The sequence below is a fragment of the Bison bison genome, unplaced genomic scaffold (genome assembly GCF_000754665.1).
Source record: "Bison bison bison isolate TAMUID 2011002044 unplaced genomic scaffold, Bison_UMD1.0 scf7180017864238, whole genome shotgun sequence".
NCBI lineage: Eukaryota > Metazoa > Chordata > Mammalia > Artiodactyla > Bovidae > Bison > Bison bison.
Window position 1 is genome coordinate 2,015,973 of NW_011494810.1, and position 15,608 is coordinate 2,031,580.

Genomic DNA, 15,608 nt, shown 5'->3' on the forward strand with positions numbered 1-15,608 from the left:
GACAGATGCTATCTAGGTTGGTCATAACTTCCCTTCCAAGGAGTAAGTGTTTTTTAATTTCATGGCTGCAATCACCATATGCAGTGATTTTGGAGCCCAAAAAAATAAAGTCTGACACTGTTTCCACTGTTTCCCCATCTATTTCCCATGAAGTGATGGGACCAGATGCCATGATCTTAGTTTTCTGAATGTTGAGCTTTAAGCCAACTTTTTCACTCTCCTCTTTCACTTTCATCAAGAGGCTTTTGAGTTCCTCTTCACTTTCTGCCATAAGGGTGGGGTCATCTGCAATCTGAGGTTATTGATATTTCTCCCGGCAATCTTGATTCCAGCTTCTGCTTCTTCCAGCCCAGCGTTTCTCATGATGTACTCTGCATATGTTAAATAAGCAGGGTGACAATATACAGCTTTGACGTACTTCTTTTCCTATTTGGAATCAGTCTGTTGTTCCACGTCCAGTTCTAACTGTTGCTTCCTGACCTGCATACATTTTGAGTTTAAGTAGGTCCTATTTGTTTATTTTTTTTCTTATTTCCATTTTTCTGGGAGACGAATCAAAAAAGATCTTGCTGCAGTTAATGTCAGAGAGTGTTCCGCCTATGTTTTCCTCTGAGAGTTTTATAGTCTCTGGCCTGTGTAGTTGGATACAAAAGTATTCTTACAAATCAACTCTAAAAACATCAATAATCTAATAGAAAAATTGTCAAAAGATATGAATAGAGAGTACACAGAAAATACAGCCTCTAAGTGTGCAAAGAGCTGTTGAGGTCGTTAATAGTGATGGTCACTCTTGCAGCTCCTCCTGCATCTCCTGAGCTGCACCTTACACCAGGCCACAGGCTCCTATCTCAGGCGCCCAGGCCCTCAGAATGATAATCACAGTCTGAGCTTTATTGAAGGGAGCTTAGAAGTGAGTGTGAGGAAAGGCCGCAAAAGCTGGAGGACCAGACAAAAACACAAGTGCTGAATCCAGCCATTTTTAAGTTAAAGTTATTGCTTTGTCTGACTTGGGAGCTACACATGTGTATCCGATGGCATCAAAGAGTCCGTGGTGAAAAGATGTCTCTCCCCACCTCTCCTGTTCTCTCAACTATTCCCCTACTCGGAAGCAACTTGATGACCAAATTCTTCTGACCACATGGAGATGTTCCACATTTATACAAACAAAAGTCTACCAATTTTTTTAGTATAAATGGCTACCTATTAATATAATGTTATATGCCTTTTTTTTTTAATGTAACAATATACCATGTCAGAACATACAGAACTACTTTGGTCTTTTTCAAAGCTGCTTAGTATCCCACTTTCATAAGCATCCCATCATTTCTTTAAGCCATTCCACTTGTGCTGTTTCTAATGTCTTTACTGTCTCAACCAGTTCTGCAGTGAGTATTCTTATACACCTATCATCTTATACATATGTTGATATATCTATGGAATTGATTTCTAGGAGGATCATTGTAGCAACTGGTACAAAAATTTTACATCTTAATTAGTATTGCCAACTCACTCTCTGCAGAGAATGTACCAATTTATCCTCCCTACCCAGGTGTGAGGTGGCTGTCCTCATTTCCCTTGACATGATAAGCCATCAGATTTTTTCACTTTTCCTCATCTGATATGATATAGCTTTAACTTTCTTTTATTGAGAATAAAGATTTCTTGTTTTGCATACTTCAGGGCTATATTTTCTCTGTTCTCTCTATTCATATCTTTTAACCATTTTTCTATTAGATTATTGATGTTTTTAGAGTTGATTTTTAGGAATACTTTTATATCGAACTATCTAGCCTTTGTGACATGAGTTGGAAATGTTTCCACTCTGGCTTTTGACTTTGTACCTTGCAGACATTTTTGCTTTTATATGGTTGGATCTGACTTTATGGCATAGCTTCTAAATTATGAACTGTTCTTGGGAAAGCCTGCTCCTCTCCATGGTTAAAAAGAAATTTCCCCACATTTTCCTTTAGGATTTTTATGATTTTTTTTTTTTGAAGCTTGTAAATCTTTGATCCTTTTGGAATTCACCCTGATTCATGCAGCGGTATGAATCCAACTTGACTTAGTCCCAATAACCACTAGGCTGCCCACCACCTTCTATTAATAACAGCTCTCACGCCAACATTTCGACAGGCTCAGGTGAAGAGGCCTGGGCAGCCCACAGCAAGGACAGGGCTTTGGATTTGAGCCTCTGTCTTAAGAACAATCGGAAAGTGAGGAGTGGAGGGACGGGCCATGATCGGACTTGCATCTAGCCTCTGAATGGAGACTGGAGAACATGAGGTCTACATATTTGAAGCTGTCTCTGATCCCAGGCACGTCATTTTCACAGCTAGTGGGTTTCAGTTCCTGGGTCTCCAGTCCTCTTTCCAACACCACTTCTAGGTGAACTCCTGGGGATCTTGATAACCTCATAGAAGCCCCTCACACCCTCAGCCACTTAATCCTCACTCGTGACTCACGGCCTCAGTTCCTACTTCACCAGCACAGTTGGGGCAGTTGGAAGAGAACTTCCACAAATCCCACCACAGTCACACACCTGCATGTTCTCCCTCCCTGCCCATTCCACAGATGGCCTGTCCAGGCTCCCACCCACAGCTGTGCCAGTGCCAGTCCCTCTTGCCTCCTCAAGGGCATCGTTCCAGGAATCCCCCTTTCTCTAACACATCAGGTCTTCCCCTTCCTGCTGATGACTTCCATTATGCAAACATGCTGCTGCACTTCTCATCCTGGAGAAATACCCTGTCCCGCTGCCTCTCTCTTTCCATGACACTGTCCTCTTCCAGGTGACGTACCATTGTTTATGCTTAGTGTATCTCAGCTGTCCCCTCACTAGCAGGGATGCTCCTTAGGACAGGGATGCTTGTCACTTTCACTGCTGTATCCCGCTTTCCCAGGAGAGGGTCTGGAACGGTGGGCACTCAGTGAATGTCTGTGGGATGACTGAAGTAGGAGATGGGTGAAGAAGCTATTGCAACAATCAGGAGATGCTGGTAACACGGATGAGGTTGTGGTGCTGAGGAGAGACCCAAGTCGATGAGCTCCAGAGCAACAAACAGGGAATGTGCCAAATAGATCGTGTCAAGGAGGACTCCTCATTTTCCTGCTCACCAGCTCGGAAGGAGGGGATGACGTCCACTGAGTTCAGGAGCTGGAGAGGAGCATGTGTGAGGGCAGAAAATCATGAGCATGACTATGCATTCTAGTTTAAGGAATCATGGGGTTATTCAAGGGGAAATCAAGCAGGCAGCTCAAAAAGGGAGCCTGGACTTTGAGGGATGGTCAGCACTGGAGATATACACTTGGGACACTTCCACCTAGTGTAGCCGTGAGTGTGACAGAGCTCTTTGGGGAAGATGGAGAGAGGAGACTGATGAGCAGAGAACTGAAGAAAAGAAAGCTTGGATTTGAACCTTGAGGAGCCTCAGCATGTGGGGCTGGGAGAGGAGACTGAGTCAGCTGAACAGTCAGGGAGGTGAAAGGATGGGACATCTTGGAAGCCAAAGGATGAGAGTGCTTCTAGAAGGAGGTAGAAGATAACTTCAGGAAGAAATCCTTGTCAGGATTATTGATTGGAGGAGGTCCTTGGAAATTTGGTGAATGCCATTTTGATGGAGAAGTAGGAATGGAATCCAATCGGAGGGTTACAAGGTGAACATAAGGTGAGTGAGAGGAGACCCCTCTTTCACAGTGCATCTGTGAGGGAGAGAGGAGCTGGGGCAGGAACGAAGGAGGCCGTGCAGTGAAGGGTGGTTTCTCATGTTCAGATCCATGGGGAAGGATGTGCTTGAAAGTCAGGCTTGACGGTGACTGGGGGAGCATGGGGGTGGCAGGGTCCCAGGAAAGAGGAGGTGGGTCAGCTCCTCTGAGTTGTCCACAAAAATAATCAATAAACAGTCTATAAAAGGAATAGAAAAGAGTTTTATTTGAGCCAAAGTGAGGACAGTAGCCTGGAAGCCAGCCTCCCAGATAATTCTGAGAAACTGCCTCAGAGAAGCATGGTTTTCAGCCCACTTTTCTGTCATGTCAGAATGAAGACCCTCCATTAAAAGAACAATTGTAATGAGAGCTTATTCGTATGAATATCATTCAAGCACTGAAAAGCTATTCCGATTTTGAAGGGTGTTTTAAGTTGATTTTTTTAAATATTTACTTATTTTTATTTATTTGATTGCACTGGGGCCTTAGTTGTGGCATATGGGCTCTGCTTCTGCACCCAGGGATTGAACCCAGGCCCTCTGCATTGGGAGCCCAGAGTCTTAGCCACTGTGCTACCAGGGAAGTCCCAAGATGATTTTTTAAATTGTCATTTTTGTACAAATGTCAACTAAATGTATGCATTGAGGTGTGTTCATATGCCTCGGGTTTTTTTATTTGAAATATTAGTGGTTACTATTCCTGAAGAATGTGTTTATTCTAACCTGATAATAGAGTTGCTGCTGCTGCTAAGTTGCTTCAGTCGTGTCCGACTCTGTGCGACCCCATAGACGGCAGCCCACCAGGCTCCCCTGTCCCTGGGATCCTCCAGGCAAGAAGACTGGAGTGGGTTGCCATTTCCTTCTCCACTGCATGAAAGTAAAAAGTGAATGTGAAGACGCTCAGTCGTGTCCAACTCTTAGCAACCCCATGGACTGCAGCCTACCAGGCTCCTCCATCCATGGGATTTTGCAGGCAAGAGTACTGGAGTGGGTTGCCATTGCCTTCTCCGATAATAGAGTTAAGTAATGCTAACTGAACTAACTAGTGTTAACTATAATGGTGATTATTTTAGTAATCTTTAAAAAATTTTTTCACATGCGTAAGTAAAATACTAAAACACTGTTTATATATTTGTCTATTGCTACATGACAATCTAAAAATGCAAATGCGAATTATTGAATAGAAAGTTGTCTGGAAAAACATAGCAAAATTTTACTGTATTAATAGATCAGAAAAGAAGGGACTGCTGCTATTTTCTGCCTTTAGAATTTTTAAAGCAACATATAAACAACAGAGGGTGTTTTAAAGATACAGCCATTTTGTGCCTGTCTTCATCGTTACCTATTGAATCCCAGGGACGGGGGAGCCTGATGGGCTGCCGTCTATGGGGTCACACAGAGTCAGACACGACTGAAGTGACTTAGCAGCCGCAGCAGCATTGACATCTTGGAAGTGTTGGGCTATTGTATCCAACTCTGTACTCCCAGTGACTCTTACGAACAGCTTTTGAGTGATCCTGAAGAGCCTGTGACTTAGATACTAGTGCGGCAGAGAACCGTACACAGTGAAACAAGAGTATTCGCTTATCCACAGAAAGAAGGGAGAAGATGGGATTTGAGACGAACATGGCTATGGTTTTTCCTGTGGTCACATATGGATGTGAGAGTTGGACTGTGAAGAAAGCTGAGTGCCGAAGAATTGATGCTTTTGAACTGTGGTGTTGGAGAAGACTCTTGAGAGTGCCTTGGACTGCAAGGAGATCCAACCAGTCCATTCTGAAGGGGATCAGCCCTGGGATTTCTTTGGAAGGAATGATGCTAAAGCTGAAACTTCAGTACTTTGGCCACCTCATGGAAGAGTTGACTCATTGGAAAAGACTCTAATGCTGGAAGGGATTGGGGGCAGGAGGAAAAGGGGACAACAGAGGATGAGATGGCTGGATGGCATCACTAACTCAATGGACGTGAGTCTGGGTGAACTCCGGGAGTTGGTGATGGACAGGGAGGCCTGGTGTGCTGCAGTTCATGGGGTCGCAAAGAGTCAGACACAACGGATCGACTGAACTGAACTGAACTGGTGGAGGATATCTGTCACCATCAGGGACATTTCTCTCCCTTTGGAGTTCCTTAATGTATAAATCTCATCTGTAAACCACAGGGAGATGATAGTTCCAAGAAAAGATACTTTTGTCTTCTTTGTTTCTAATCTCAACAATTGGTACCACCAGACCTGATGCAGTATTCTTCATTCCAAATGTTCTTCACTCCCACCTCTGGGTCCAGGAGAACCCCCTTGGTGATAATGATTGTGATGACTAATTAGGAAAACTGATGTCATTGCTTCTACCACCATCTTCTGTAAAGCCAAAGACAGTGTTCATAAAGTATGGAGAATCCTCATCAGTGTGTTGCAATAGACACTCCCTGTAGATCAGAAACGGAGAAGGCAATGGCGCCCCACTCCAGTTCTCTTGCCTGGAAAATCCCATGGATGGAGGAGCCTGGTAGGCTGCAGTCCATGGCGTCGCTAAGAGTCGGACATGACTGAGCGGCTTCACTTTCACTTTTCACTTTCACGCATTGAGAAGGAGATGGCAACCTACTCCAGTGTTCTTGCCTGAAGAACCCCAGGGACGGAGGAGCCTGGTGGGCTGCCGTCTATGGGGTCACACAGAGTCAGACACGACTGAAGTGACTTAACAGCAGCAGCAGTAGATCAGAAAAACAGGCTGAGAAGGCTCAAGTTTAAAAGTGACCCAAAGGGTGATACTGGAGAGAATAGTAACCAGGCAAGTTGACTGTTTTATTACTGCCATTGGACTATATCTCAGGAGCTTGAATGATGGAGATATTGTTACACTGCTCAGGATGGTGTAACTTCAAGGCTTCATTTCAATGCTCCTATAACTGCATATATTTAAATTTTTAACTTATCACAGGGAAATTTAAAATTAATTCATAAAAAATCATCTTTTCCAAGATTTCAAAGGATATGGTAATTTGTGAAGTGTAATATTTTACTTATTAAATGGCTTTTTTCCTCCTCTAATTCTGCCACCTCTATCTGTGTTATCTACTATTAATGAAATCTTGTGCACATCCTTTTGGATTTATTGATAAATTAATATGCATGTCATTTTGGGGGTATGTATATTAGCTACAAATTTTCTATGTGGTAAACATGGTTTATATAGATTAAATTTATCTGACTAATTTGTAGAAATAATTCCAATAAATTGAAACTGCTAGGACTAAGGATACCCAAATTTTATAATTCTGAGTCCACACTCAGAATTTGGACTGAGTTTGAACTTAGAATTATAAATTATATAATTAAATTATAATATGTTTTTCCCTACTATATAGATGGGACTTCATCAATCTTGTCCCTCAGTGTTTATATGGGTATGTTTCCTGAAACTGCACAAATGTTACATTTTTAATCTTTGACAATGTGATATTACAAAGAAATTGCTTTTATTCTGTTTTAATTTAGCTCAATAATCTTCATATATGCTTAATCTTTACTTGTCACTTTGTTATTTCATTTTCTTCTGTTTTTTTTTTTTTTTTTTTCATTTTCCTTGGTATATCAGTGTCTTTGTTACTGGTTTCTAAGAACTCATAACTAGGGATTTTAGCTATTTTCATGCAATGCAAATGAAATACCATATTTCATTTCCATCACTTTACTATGGTGTTTTGTATTTTGGTTGTATATTCAAATACAATCATGTTGTGTTTTAAAAAAAAGAACAAAGAACCTCAAACAAGTCAGGGATACATTCTTTGAAGGTTTAAAAATAAAACAGATCATCAGGTACCTAGTGAGTCAGTATGGCCTTGGCACCTGGGAAGCTGTCTTATCAAAAGAGTACCAGCATTGGCATCCCAGGAAGGGATGCATTTGCTCTTTATTTTTAACATGAACAGTCTTTACTTCTGATCAATGCATCCTTTTCTTTAATAATTAAAGCAGAAGTAAGTGTATTTTGATTGGCCATAAATAGGATGTTTTAGTTCGCAGAAAATCCAAGTTAACTCATGAATAAGCCAGAATGACTTCCCCACACCTCAACATGTAGACATGTCTTCTATCAGAGTTAACCAAACATGGAGTAGGCCAGGCACAGGTGAAGGTGCGGGCAGGTGTGTGCGTGTGGCATCAGAAAGGTGATAGTAAGTCCATCTGGTGGCTTTCCTCTTTTTGGTAAAACAGAGAGTGGGGCAGCTGTCTGGAAGTGAGATACCAGCAGTACAGACATCCACATGGCCAACAACCTGCCCCGCCCCTAGTCTAGATTTAGGGTATGCACAGAACGCACCCCCCATCAGGTTACATTCTCAGACATTAGCACCTCATGCATCAATTTTTGAAGTGAAAGAGCTTTGTCTCATCGCTCTCCTTCCTCTATCCCATCACCTCCTCACTCACCCTCCACCATTAAATCCATGAGCAAGTTCTGTCTGTCCTCACTGGCAAGTCCATCTGACTCACTTTTCTTCTTCTCCTCTGCCAGTCCCCAAGTCCAGGCCACTGTCACCTACAGGGGGACGACTGCAACACATCCTCAAGCCCACTTTTATCCCCTCGAATCACTCCTCTGTGCAGAAACCTTCAGTGGCCCCCACTGTCCTTCAGATCACGCCCCCCACCCCCAGATGATGACATGGAAACAAGACACTGTGGTCTGGCTGACTTGCCTTCTCCCCAGGTCTTGCCCTCCTGCAGCCTGCTCAGCTTTGACTGAACCCTAGATGCCCAGTGACTTGGCGTGTTTGGAGTTTTTCCCTCCCTCTTCCTCTGCCAGATAACCATGCCCCACCCTCTGGACTCAGCCTAGCCTCCCGTCCCCAGTCAGCCCAGCCTGGCTCTGGTCTCTCATGATGAGCTGGGAGCTTCTTGTGCTTCCTTCCTGTGCCGTTGTTTTCTCAAGTATCAATCCATCCAAGGAGAATTCTGAGAGTCAGAGATCGTGGCCTCTCTCACCCCTGGTCCCACTACCTGCACCCAACACTGATCCATGAAAACGTAGGGGTGGCTGACTGCCGAGGGCCGCCTCTGTGTTCTGGCCTCACTCTCCAGACTGAGGTCTGGGGTTGGAGAGGAACAAGCAGAGGAGTCCCTGGTTTGGCAGCATTGTGGCTTTTAGTGGAATATGTGTAGGATCTGAGAATCGGGAGACTTCCTTCAGACATAAATTCCATCCCTAACCAACAATGTGTCCTTAGACAAGTCACTTCTTTCGCTCTGAGCCTCTGTGTTGTCACCTGCTGATGGGCATGTTTGTCATACCTCAAAGATTACTGAGTAGGTCAAACGCAGTCATGGCTGTGCAATGTGGTGTGTACACTCTAAGGTGAGGAATACCTGCGTGTCCTCCATGGGGCAAGTCTCAGCTTGCTTGCACCAGCCTTACTGGAGCTGCCACCTGTGCTTCTAGACTGGCCCCCTTCAAATTTCCCTACGCACAGCCAGGCTCAGCACCACTAACCCCAGAGCTGGGCTATGGGCCCCCTCCACCTCCTTACACATCTGCTCAGCCACACAAGCACATAGCCAGTGCCTGTTAGGAGTATTCTCCCCTCTGCCCAAAATGTTTTCTTTCTCAAGTATCTCCCTTTCCCCAGAAATGAACCAACCCCCATTGAGCTCCAAAATGTATTCTTCAAGAAGGAACAGATCTGATTCCTACCCTACCTGGCAAAGCCCAACATGGGTGTGCCCCAAGCAGGAAGCAACAGCAGCCTCATGTCATGAATGCACAAACCAAAACTTGCTGGATTGTCATAACCACGCACATGCCCATCCAGTCCCTCCAAGGACAGAGGTGCTCCCTCTGCCCTGACACTTGGCTTTGGGGCTGACGACAGCATCAAAACCTTGCAAGGAGGGGTGACTGGGAGCTGTGCAAGGAACGGGCTGGCCGGGGCGAGGAGACCCTCTCTCCCTTTGATACTCACTATGGCTTCTCTGCTTGTGTTTTGCAGGTCCTCCTGTAAGTGTCCTGGATTATGTTCTCTGCTCCTGAAAGATAAGATATTTTGTTTTCTCTCTGTGTAGCACTTCTATGAAAAGAATATTTGATTAGAGAGGTGTATTCTTTAAAAAAAAAATTCAATCTCAGCCAGGGGACATGTTCTTTTGGCATTTGTAGATGAATGCAAACACAGGATTCCATGTGCTTGACTTGCCCAGTGAAGCATCCTGTGACCATTATCCTTCCAAGAGAGCTGGCATGCGCCTGGCTGCTCCTCATCAAAATCTCTGGCTCGAGTTTTTTGACTTGGTGCACAGAAGCGCAAGCACCATGCCTGTATTTCCTAACCCTTCTGCAGCAGTTGATCTGCGTAAACATTTTCATCTCACGTGCTTTGGCAGAAAGGACTCTGGAGTCAGGCAATTATGTCAAGAATAAGTGGGGCTTAACCACTAGATTCTGGGGTCTGTTTTCCTTCTTTGCCAAAATATTTGACTCTCTGAGTTGGGCAACAGAGACCTTGAGAGTACAGCTGGCCAGTAAGGGTGCTGAGTTGGAGAAGGGTGTGAGGGAGGGGGTGGCTACTGGATCCACAGCAGCCCCAGAAATCCCATTCCTTCTCCAAGACCCATGACAAGTCTGCCTTTGATTCATCTTGGCAGTTTTTCAGAGCCTGATAAATCCCAATGAATTCATTCAAGAAACACAATGACGGTCTGCTTGAGCCAAAATTAATCTTCTGAAGGAATTCCTTTCAGATGAGCAGCTTCATTTTTACTTCAACTTAACCATGATTCATTTCCCAATCCGCACCCTTCAGAATCTGAACGTCCTGGTGCATGTAGCAGCACCCCTTTGAGGAAGAAAGCCGGAATGTGTAGATTTATGGGCCAGGAGCAGTTTTACGCAGTTGAGTCAAGTGGAGGCTAGCCTGTGTGAACTCGCCAAAGTGCGGAACGCAGAGGGCTATGGAGCAAATTTGTCTTGTTGTGTGTATGTCTGTGTTTTTTAACCTGGCTGTAAAATGACTAAGTGAATTAAACAAATGCAGAGTTCTCAGGCTGCACGTGGCAAAGACCCCATGGGATTCTGGAAGGTGGCTCCATAGCTACCATGGCAACCTGAAGTGGAGGCCGATGTGTTGTCCAGTGTCTGGGCAGCCACTACTTCAAGCACATGGGGTCAGAGAAGCATCCGGTAGCCATCAACGTGTCCCCATACCTCTGACTTCCAAGGGCTGTCTTCCTCGGGTCACCTCATTCCCAGGGGCAACAGACAGGAAACCTGTGAGGCCCGTGAAGGAGCGTTGTCGTGGTAGCTAGGATGCCATCCCCTATAACTCCACAAGGTCTTTGCCATGTGCCTCGGCTGACGTGAGGAAGACACTGTGATGTGTGCCCTGGTGACCCCTCCAGCCAGGTCAATGAGGTGGGGACGAGGTGCTCCATCCCCCAGACCCACTTCAGCCTTGCATTCCCCCTTGAAGGAGTCTGTCAGCAGCCTCTGCTGCAAACCCTGCAGACACAGGGGTGGGGGGGATCTGGGGCCCTGATTGAGTTCTAAGTGTTGACATATGGTTTTTCTACCGAAGGTCTAATTATTAACGACATATTAATTACCACAGGGGCAATCGGGACGAGATGGCTACCCGGTAATTTGCCATTTATTTTTTTCTCTCTCTTTGCCCTTTACTCTCTAGCCAGTCTTCTTCCTCTGTGCCTTTATTTAACTGTCTGCACCCCTCTCCTCCCTCTCCTGCACCTCTGCTCCTCAGTGGCCGCAGTCTCTCTGTGGATGGATTAGCATTAGTTCTGTGGAGATGCAAAATGTGCGGGTCTGCAAGGCCGTCCTGGCAGGAACCGTCTGCCCCTCCAGCGGCCCTGCAGACAAATCAAATAGCCTTCAAGAGTCTCATGGGCATGCTGAGACCAGCCAACACTGCTCTTCCCAGCCAGTGTGTCAGCCCTGAGCCCAGGGTCCAGTCCTTGACCGTGGAGTGAGTGCTCCCCAACAGGCTTGGATGTCGTCCTCTTCCCAGGGAACAGGAGACTCTCTGTCCCAGCCCCCCGTGTCCTGTCACCACTCCAGAACCGGAGACTGGGTGGTTCCTGTTTGGCCTCTTTGGTGTCATTACTTCTCAGATCTTTTACAGTTAAACCTAAAAGCTAGCTTATACCTGGAATGGACGTCCCCAGCCTGAGCCGAGTGAGCACCACAGCAGAAGCACGGTGACACGAGGTTGTGCCGCTGTCGGGTCCTGCCCGTGACAGCAGCATCCAGAAGTCCTGATAAAGAAAGAGCAGGGGGCAAGCCCGGTGAAGGAGAGTACAACAGGACCGTCCTGTCAGGAGACACATTTGTCCTGTGCCTCAGGCCAGGAGGATGCAGGGAGGGTAAACGTCGATAAATTCAGGGGCCTCTCTAGCCGCCAGCTCTGTCCACACTCAGGATGGGCTGGCAGGGGTAGGCAGGGGCAGAAGGTGGGTCCCCCAGTCTTCCAGGAGTTGCCTTCCAAGGAGGCTGTGGAAAGCACTCCAGCCCCAAGCATCAGGGAGACCGGGGCATGGGTTCCAACACTGCTGTCTCGTATATGGATGACCTTGGGGAAGGCTCTGGTCCTCTGTGAGCTTCAGTTTCCTGCTCTGTGACCCGGGGTGATTCAAAACCTCCCTTACAGCATTGGAGCTGGGATTAATTAAGGCAGAGGAGGTGATAGCTGCACAAAATGTGTCACAAACCTAGCCTACAAGACTTGGTGGAAATTTAGGGGGCATTTCCCTCATGTCTGGAGTGGTCCATTCTGAGTCCGGAGTGGAGTTTGGAACCTCCTGGCTGGCCAGGGCAGCTCCCCCAGCAGCAAGCAGCCTGGACCCTCAGATTAGAAACACCCAGCCGTGCATGGGTTAAGAATGAAATGTGAAGCCAGCCACTATCCGCCTTCATCCCGCAGGAGCACACAGCAGGTCAGGGCGCCACCACCTCCCCAGCAACTTTTCCTGATGCGGGAGGAAGGAGTCAGGCCTCTCATTCCCAGACATGGCAGCCAGGCTCTTGGGGAACTAGAAGCTTTTGCTAGAATATTTCACCTTCATGTCTTGGGCGCACTCGCTTCACTAGCCCAGGAGCTCTGGACAGTTCTGACAGAACCACTCCTGGCATTACCTTATTGCCTTTTACACTCCAGGGTTACTTTTTTTTTGGCTGTGCTGGGTCTTCTTTGCTTCGCGGGCTTTTCTCTAGTTGTAAAGAGCGGGGGCTACTCTTTGTTGAAGTGTGTGGGCTTCTCACTGCGGTGACCTCTCTTGTTGAGGAGCACAGGCTCTAGAGCACGCGGGTTTCAGTAGCTGCTGCACATGGGCTCAATCGTTGCAGTTCCCGGAGTCTAGAGCACAGACTCAGTAATGTGGTGCGTGGGCTTAATCGCTCCGAGGCATGTGGGATCTTCCCGGACCAGGGATCGAACCCGTGTCTCCTACATTGGCAGGCAGATTCTTTACCACTGAGCTACCAGGGAAGCCCCAGGGGAGTGAGTAGTGGCTCTTCCCCTATTACTGTCTCCTCTGAGCGCATGACAGCCAGAGGTTCCTTCTCCCTGGCTGTGAGCATCAGAGAGGCTGCTGGCTGACTGTGGGAGTCATTTAGCCCGGGTAAGGGGCAGGGAGCTCTACACCAGCTGCCAGAGGGTCCAGTCTACCTCCCACAGAGCCTCAACTCCCTCTGCCACCATCCCTGCCCTTCCTCCCAGGATGGAGCAGGCTGTGGGGGTGGTCAGCAGGCTCTGTGGGTGACGGGCCAGAGTCCCCCTGCAGAATTCGGCAGCTGGGAATTGAATCCCAGGAAATTAAGCCTGGGGTTTGGGGCTTCCCTGGTAGCTCAGCTGGTAAAGAATCTGCCTGCAATGGAGGAGACCTGGGTTTGATCCCTGGGTTGGGAAGATCCCCCGGAGGAAGGCATGGTAACCCACTCCAGTATTCTTGCCTGGAGAATCCCCATGAACAGGAGTCTGGCGGGCTACTGTCCATGGGGTCCCAGAGTTGGACATGACTGAGCAACTAAGCATATAGTGTGCGAGGTTTTTGGTGCTGAGCCCAGGTTAGAGATAGGGTCTGTGAATTTGAGATGGGGAGGCCAAAGAAGAGGTGTGTTCACCTGGTATGAAGTTGGGAGCTTTCTGGAAAGGAAGCAGGTTAGAGCCCAGCAAGCCCTCCCCACTGCCTGTTTGCAGGCAGCGCTGGCAGCCTGTGCCCTTGTGCCCTTGGCCCCTTAGGCTTCTTGTTTCTGGGTAGCCCCGAGCAGACTGGGCTAGGTGAGAAGCTGGTATCACACCCACAGTTACCCCAGGGCTTGTTGCTCCTTTTCCTGCGGTCACCCATCCCCAGTTTGCATGCAACTCCTCCCTTCTGACTTCCCACGTGGCTCTAGTGGTAAAGAACCCGCCTGCCGATACAGGAGACATGAGAGATGCAGGTTGGATCCCTGGGTCAGGAAGATCCCCTGGAGAAGGAAATGGCAACCCATTCCAGTATTCTTGCCTGAAGAATCCCATGGACAGAGGAGCCTGGCAGGCTGCAGTCCATGGGGTCACAAAGAGTCGGACAAGCTGAAGTGACTCAGCATGCATGCACCATTCCACACAGATCTGGGCATCTTCCCTGGGTGGGCTTGCCTTGCTTGCTTCTGAGTTCATGGTGTTCATGCCTCCAGTGCCGGGAGCCAGTCAGCTCACCCAGCTGTGTGCTTCCGAGCACCCTTGTTCCAGGCCTCAGAGGCTGTCCCTTTAGTGGGCCCTCAGGGTGAAGGTGACACCCTGCCTGGCTTCCACTCGTAGGAGGGAAGCAGACCTATGTGGGCGGGGGGAGGTTGGAAGGGAATTCTGCAGGCTCAGGGGTCTATGTGTTTTAGGCTGAAATTCGGACCTCTCAGCTGATGGAGGCCCTGGCTCCCAGCCTGGGCTCTGCTTACAGACGGTTCCATGTGGTCACCCAGGGGTAAGGTGACCTCTGTAGCGTGAAGGGCCTGGCCGCCCGAGAGGCACCTCATGTGCTGAGTATTCACAGGCTTTGAATCTGTCTGACCCAAGTCCTGTCCTGGCTCAGCTGGGCGAACTGGGGTACTTGGAACGTGGGGAAATCACATTGACAGAGCTAAAGGTTTAAATGGGAGAATACACCCAGAGCCCAAGTGTAGGATGTCAGGTGGCAGCCCTCAATAATACCTCTATCTTCCTCACCTCACACAACCTTGATGGAAAGAAAGACAGGCTTAGGAAATGTATCCACCAACACACGTTGACAGCATTTAGAAAGGTAAATGGCTTTGAGAGCAGTCAGTTTTCTTTCTTTCTTTCTTTCTTTTGCAGTGAGGTTTACTGAAAGGAAACAGAAAAGGCTTCTGACATAGACATCAGAAGAGAGTAAAGGAGATTACCCCCGTCGTTAACTTGAGCAGAGCTTTATATACCTTCTAGCGGGCTACCAACAATAGGTTAAATAAGCATTTCAAAGTTGTAAAAGTTTTACCGAAACCCTGAGAACTGTCAGTGTTAGAAAAAGTTTTAGGGGCTTTTTTCTGCAATTTAGTAAACTTCAGGACCAGCCTCAGGGAGGTTTTTCTTTTTCTTTGTGCTAAAAACATGTCACTTCCTAAAAGGAAGTAAGAGCAAGAAAAGAGTTAAGCAGGGTGGCTGTGGTGAAGACTGCGCCAGCTGTGTGTTCTGGGTTAATCCAGGGTGCCCCTCCCCACCCTGTGAGGAGAGCAGCTGAAACTAAGTCCGTATGTGGACCCGGCAGGGGCAGCAGAGGGACAGGGGCATAGAAGCTGAGTACGTACATGGGGCAGGTTGTGGACGGAAAAGGGCCTGTGGTCACCTTGTCCACAGTCTCCCTATACAGAGGCCAGCCTGTCCTTTTCTTTCTTATTTTTTTTTTTT

At 47.3% G+C, this 15,608-nt stretch overlaps 1 protein-coding gene across 1 annotated transcript in view; it reads left to right on the forward strand.

Moving 5' to 3' along the window:
* COL23A1 (collagen, type XXIII, alpha 1) overlaps window positions 1–15,608 on the forward strand; it is a 381,517-nt gene that overhangs the window by 317,772 nt on the left and 48,137 nt on the right. The window contains exons 4-5 of the mRNA XM_010846641.1: window positions 9,690–9,697; window positions 11,304–11,330. Coding sequence (XP_010844943.1) covers window positions 9,690–9,697; window positions 11,304–11,330 — 35 coding nt within the window. The remainder of the gene's footprint in view (window positions 1–9,689; window positions 9,698–11,303; window positions 11,331–15,608) is intronic.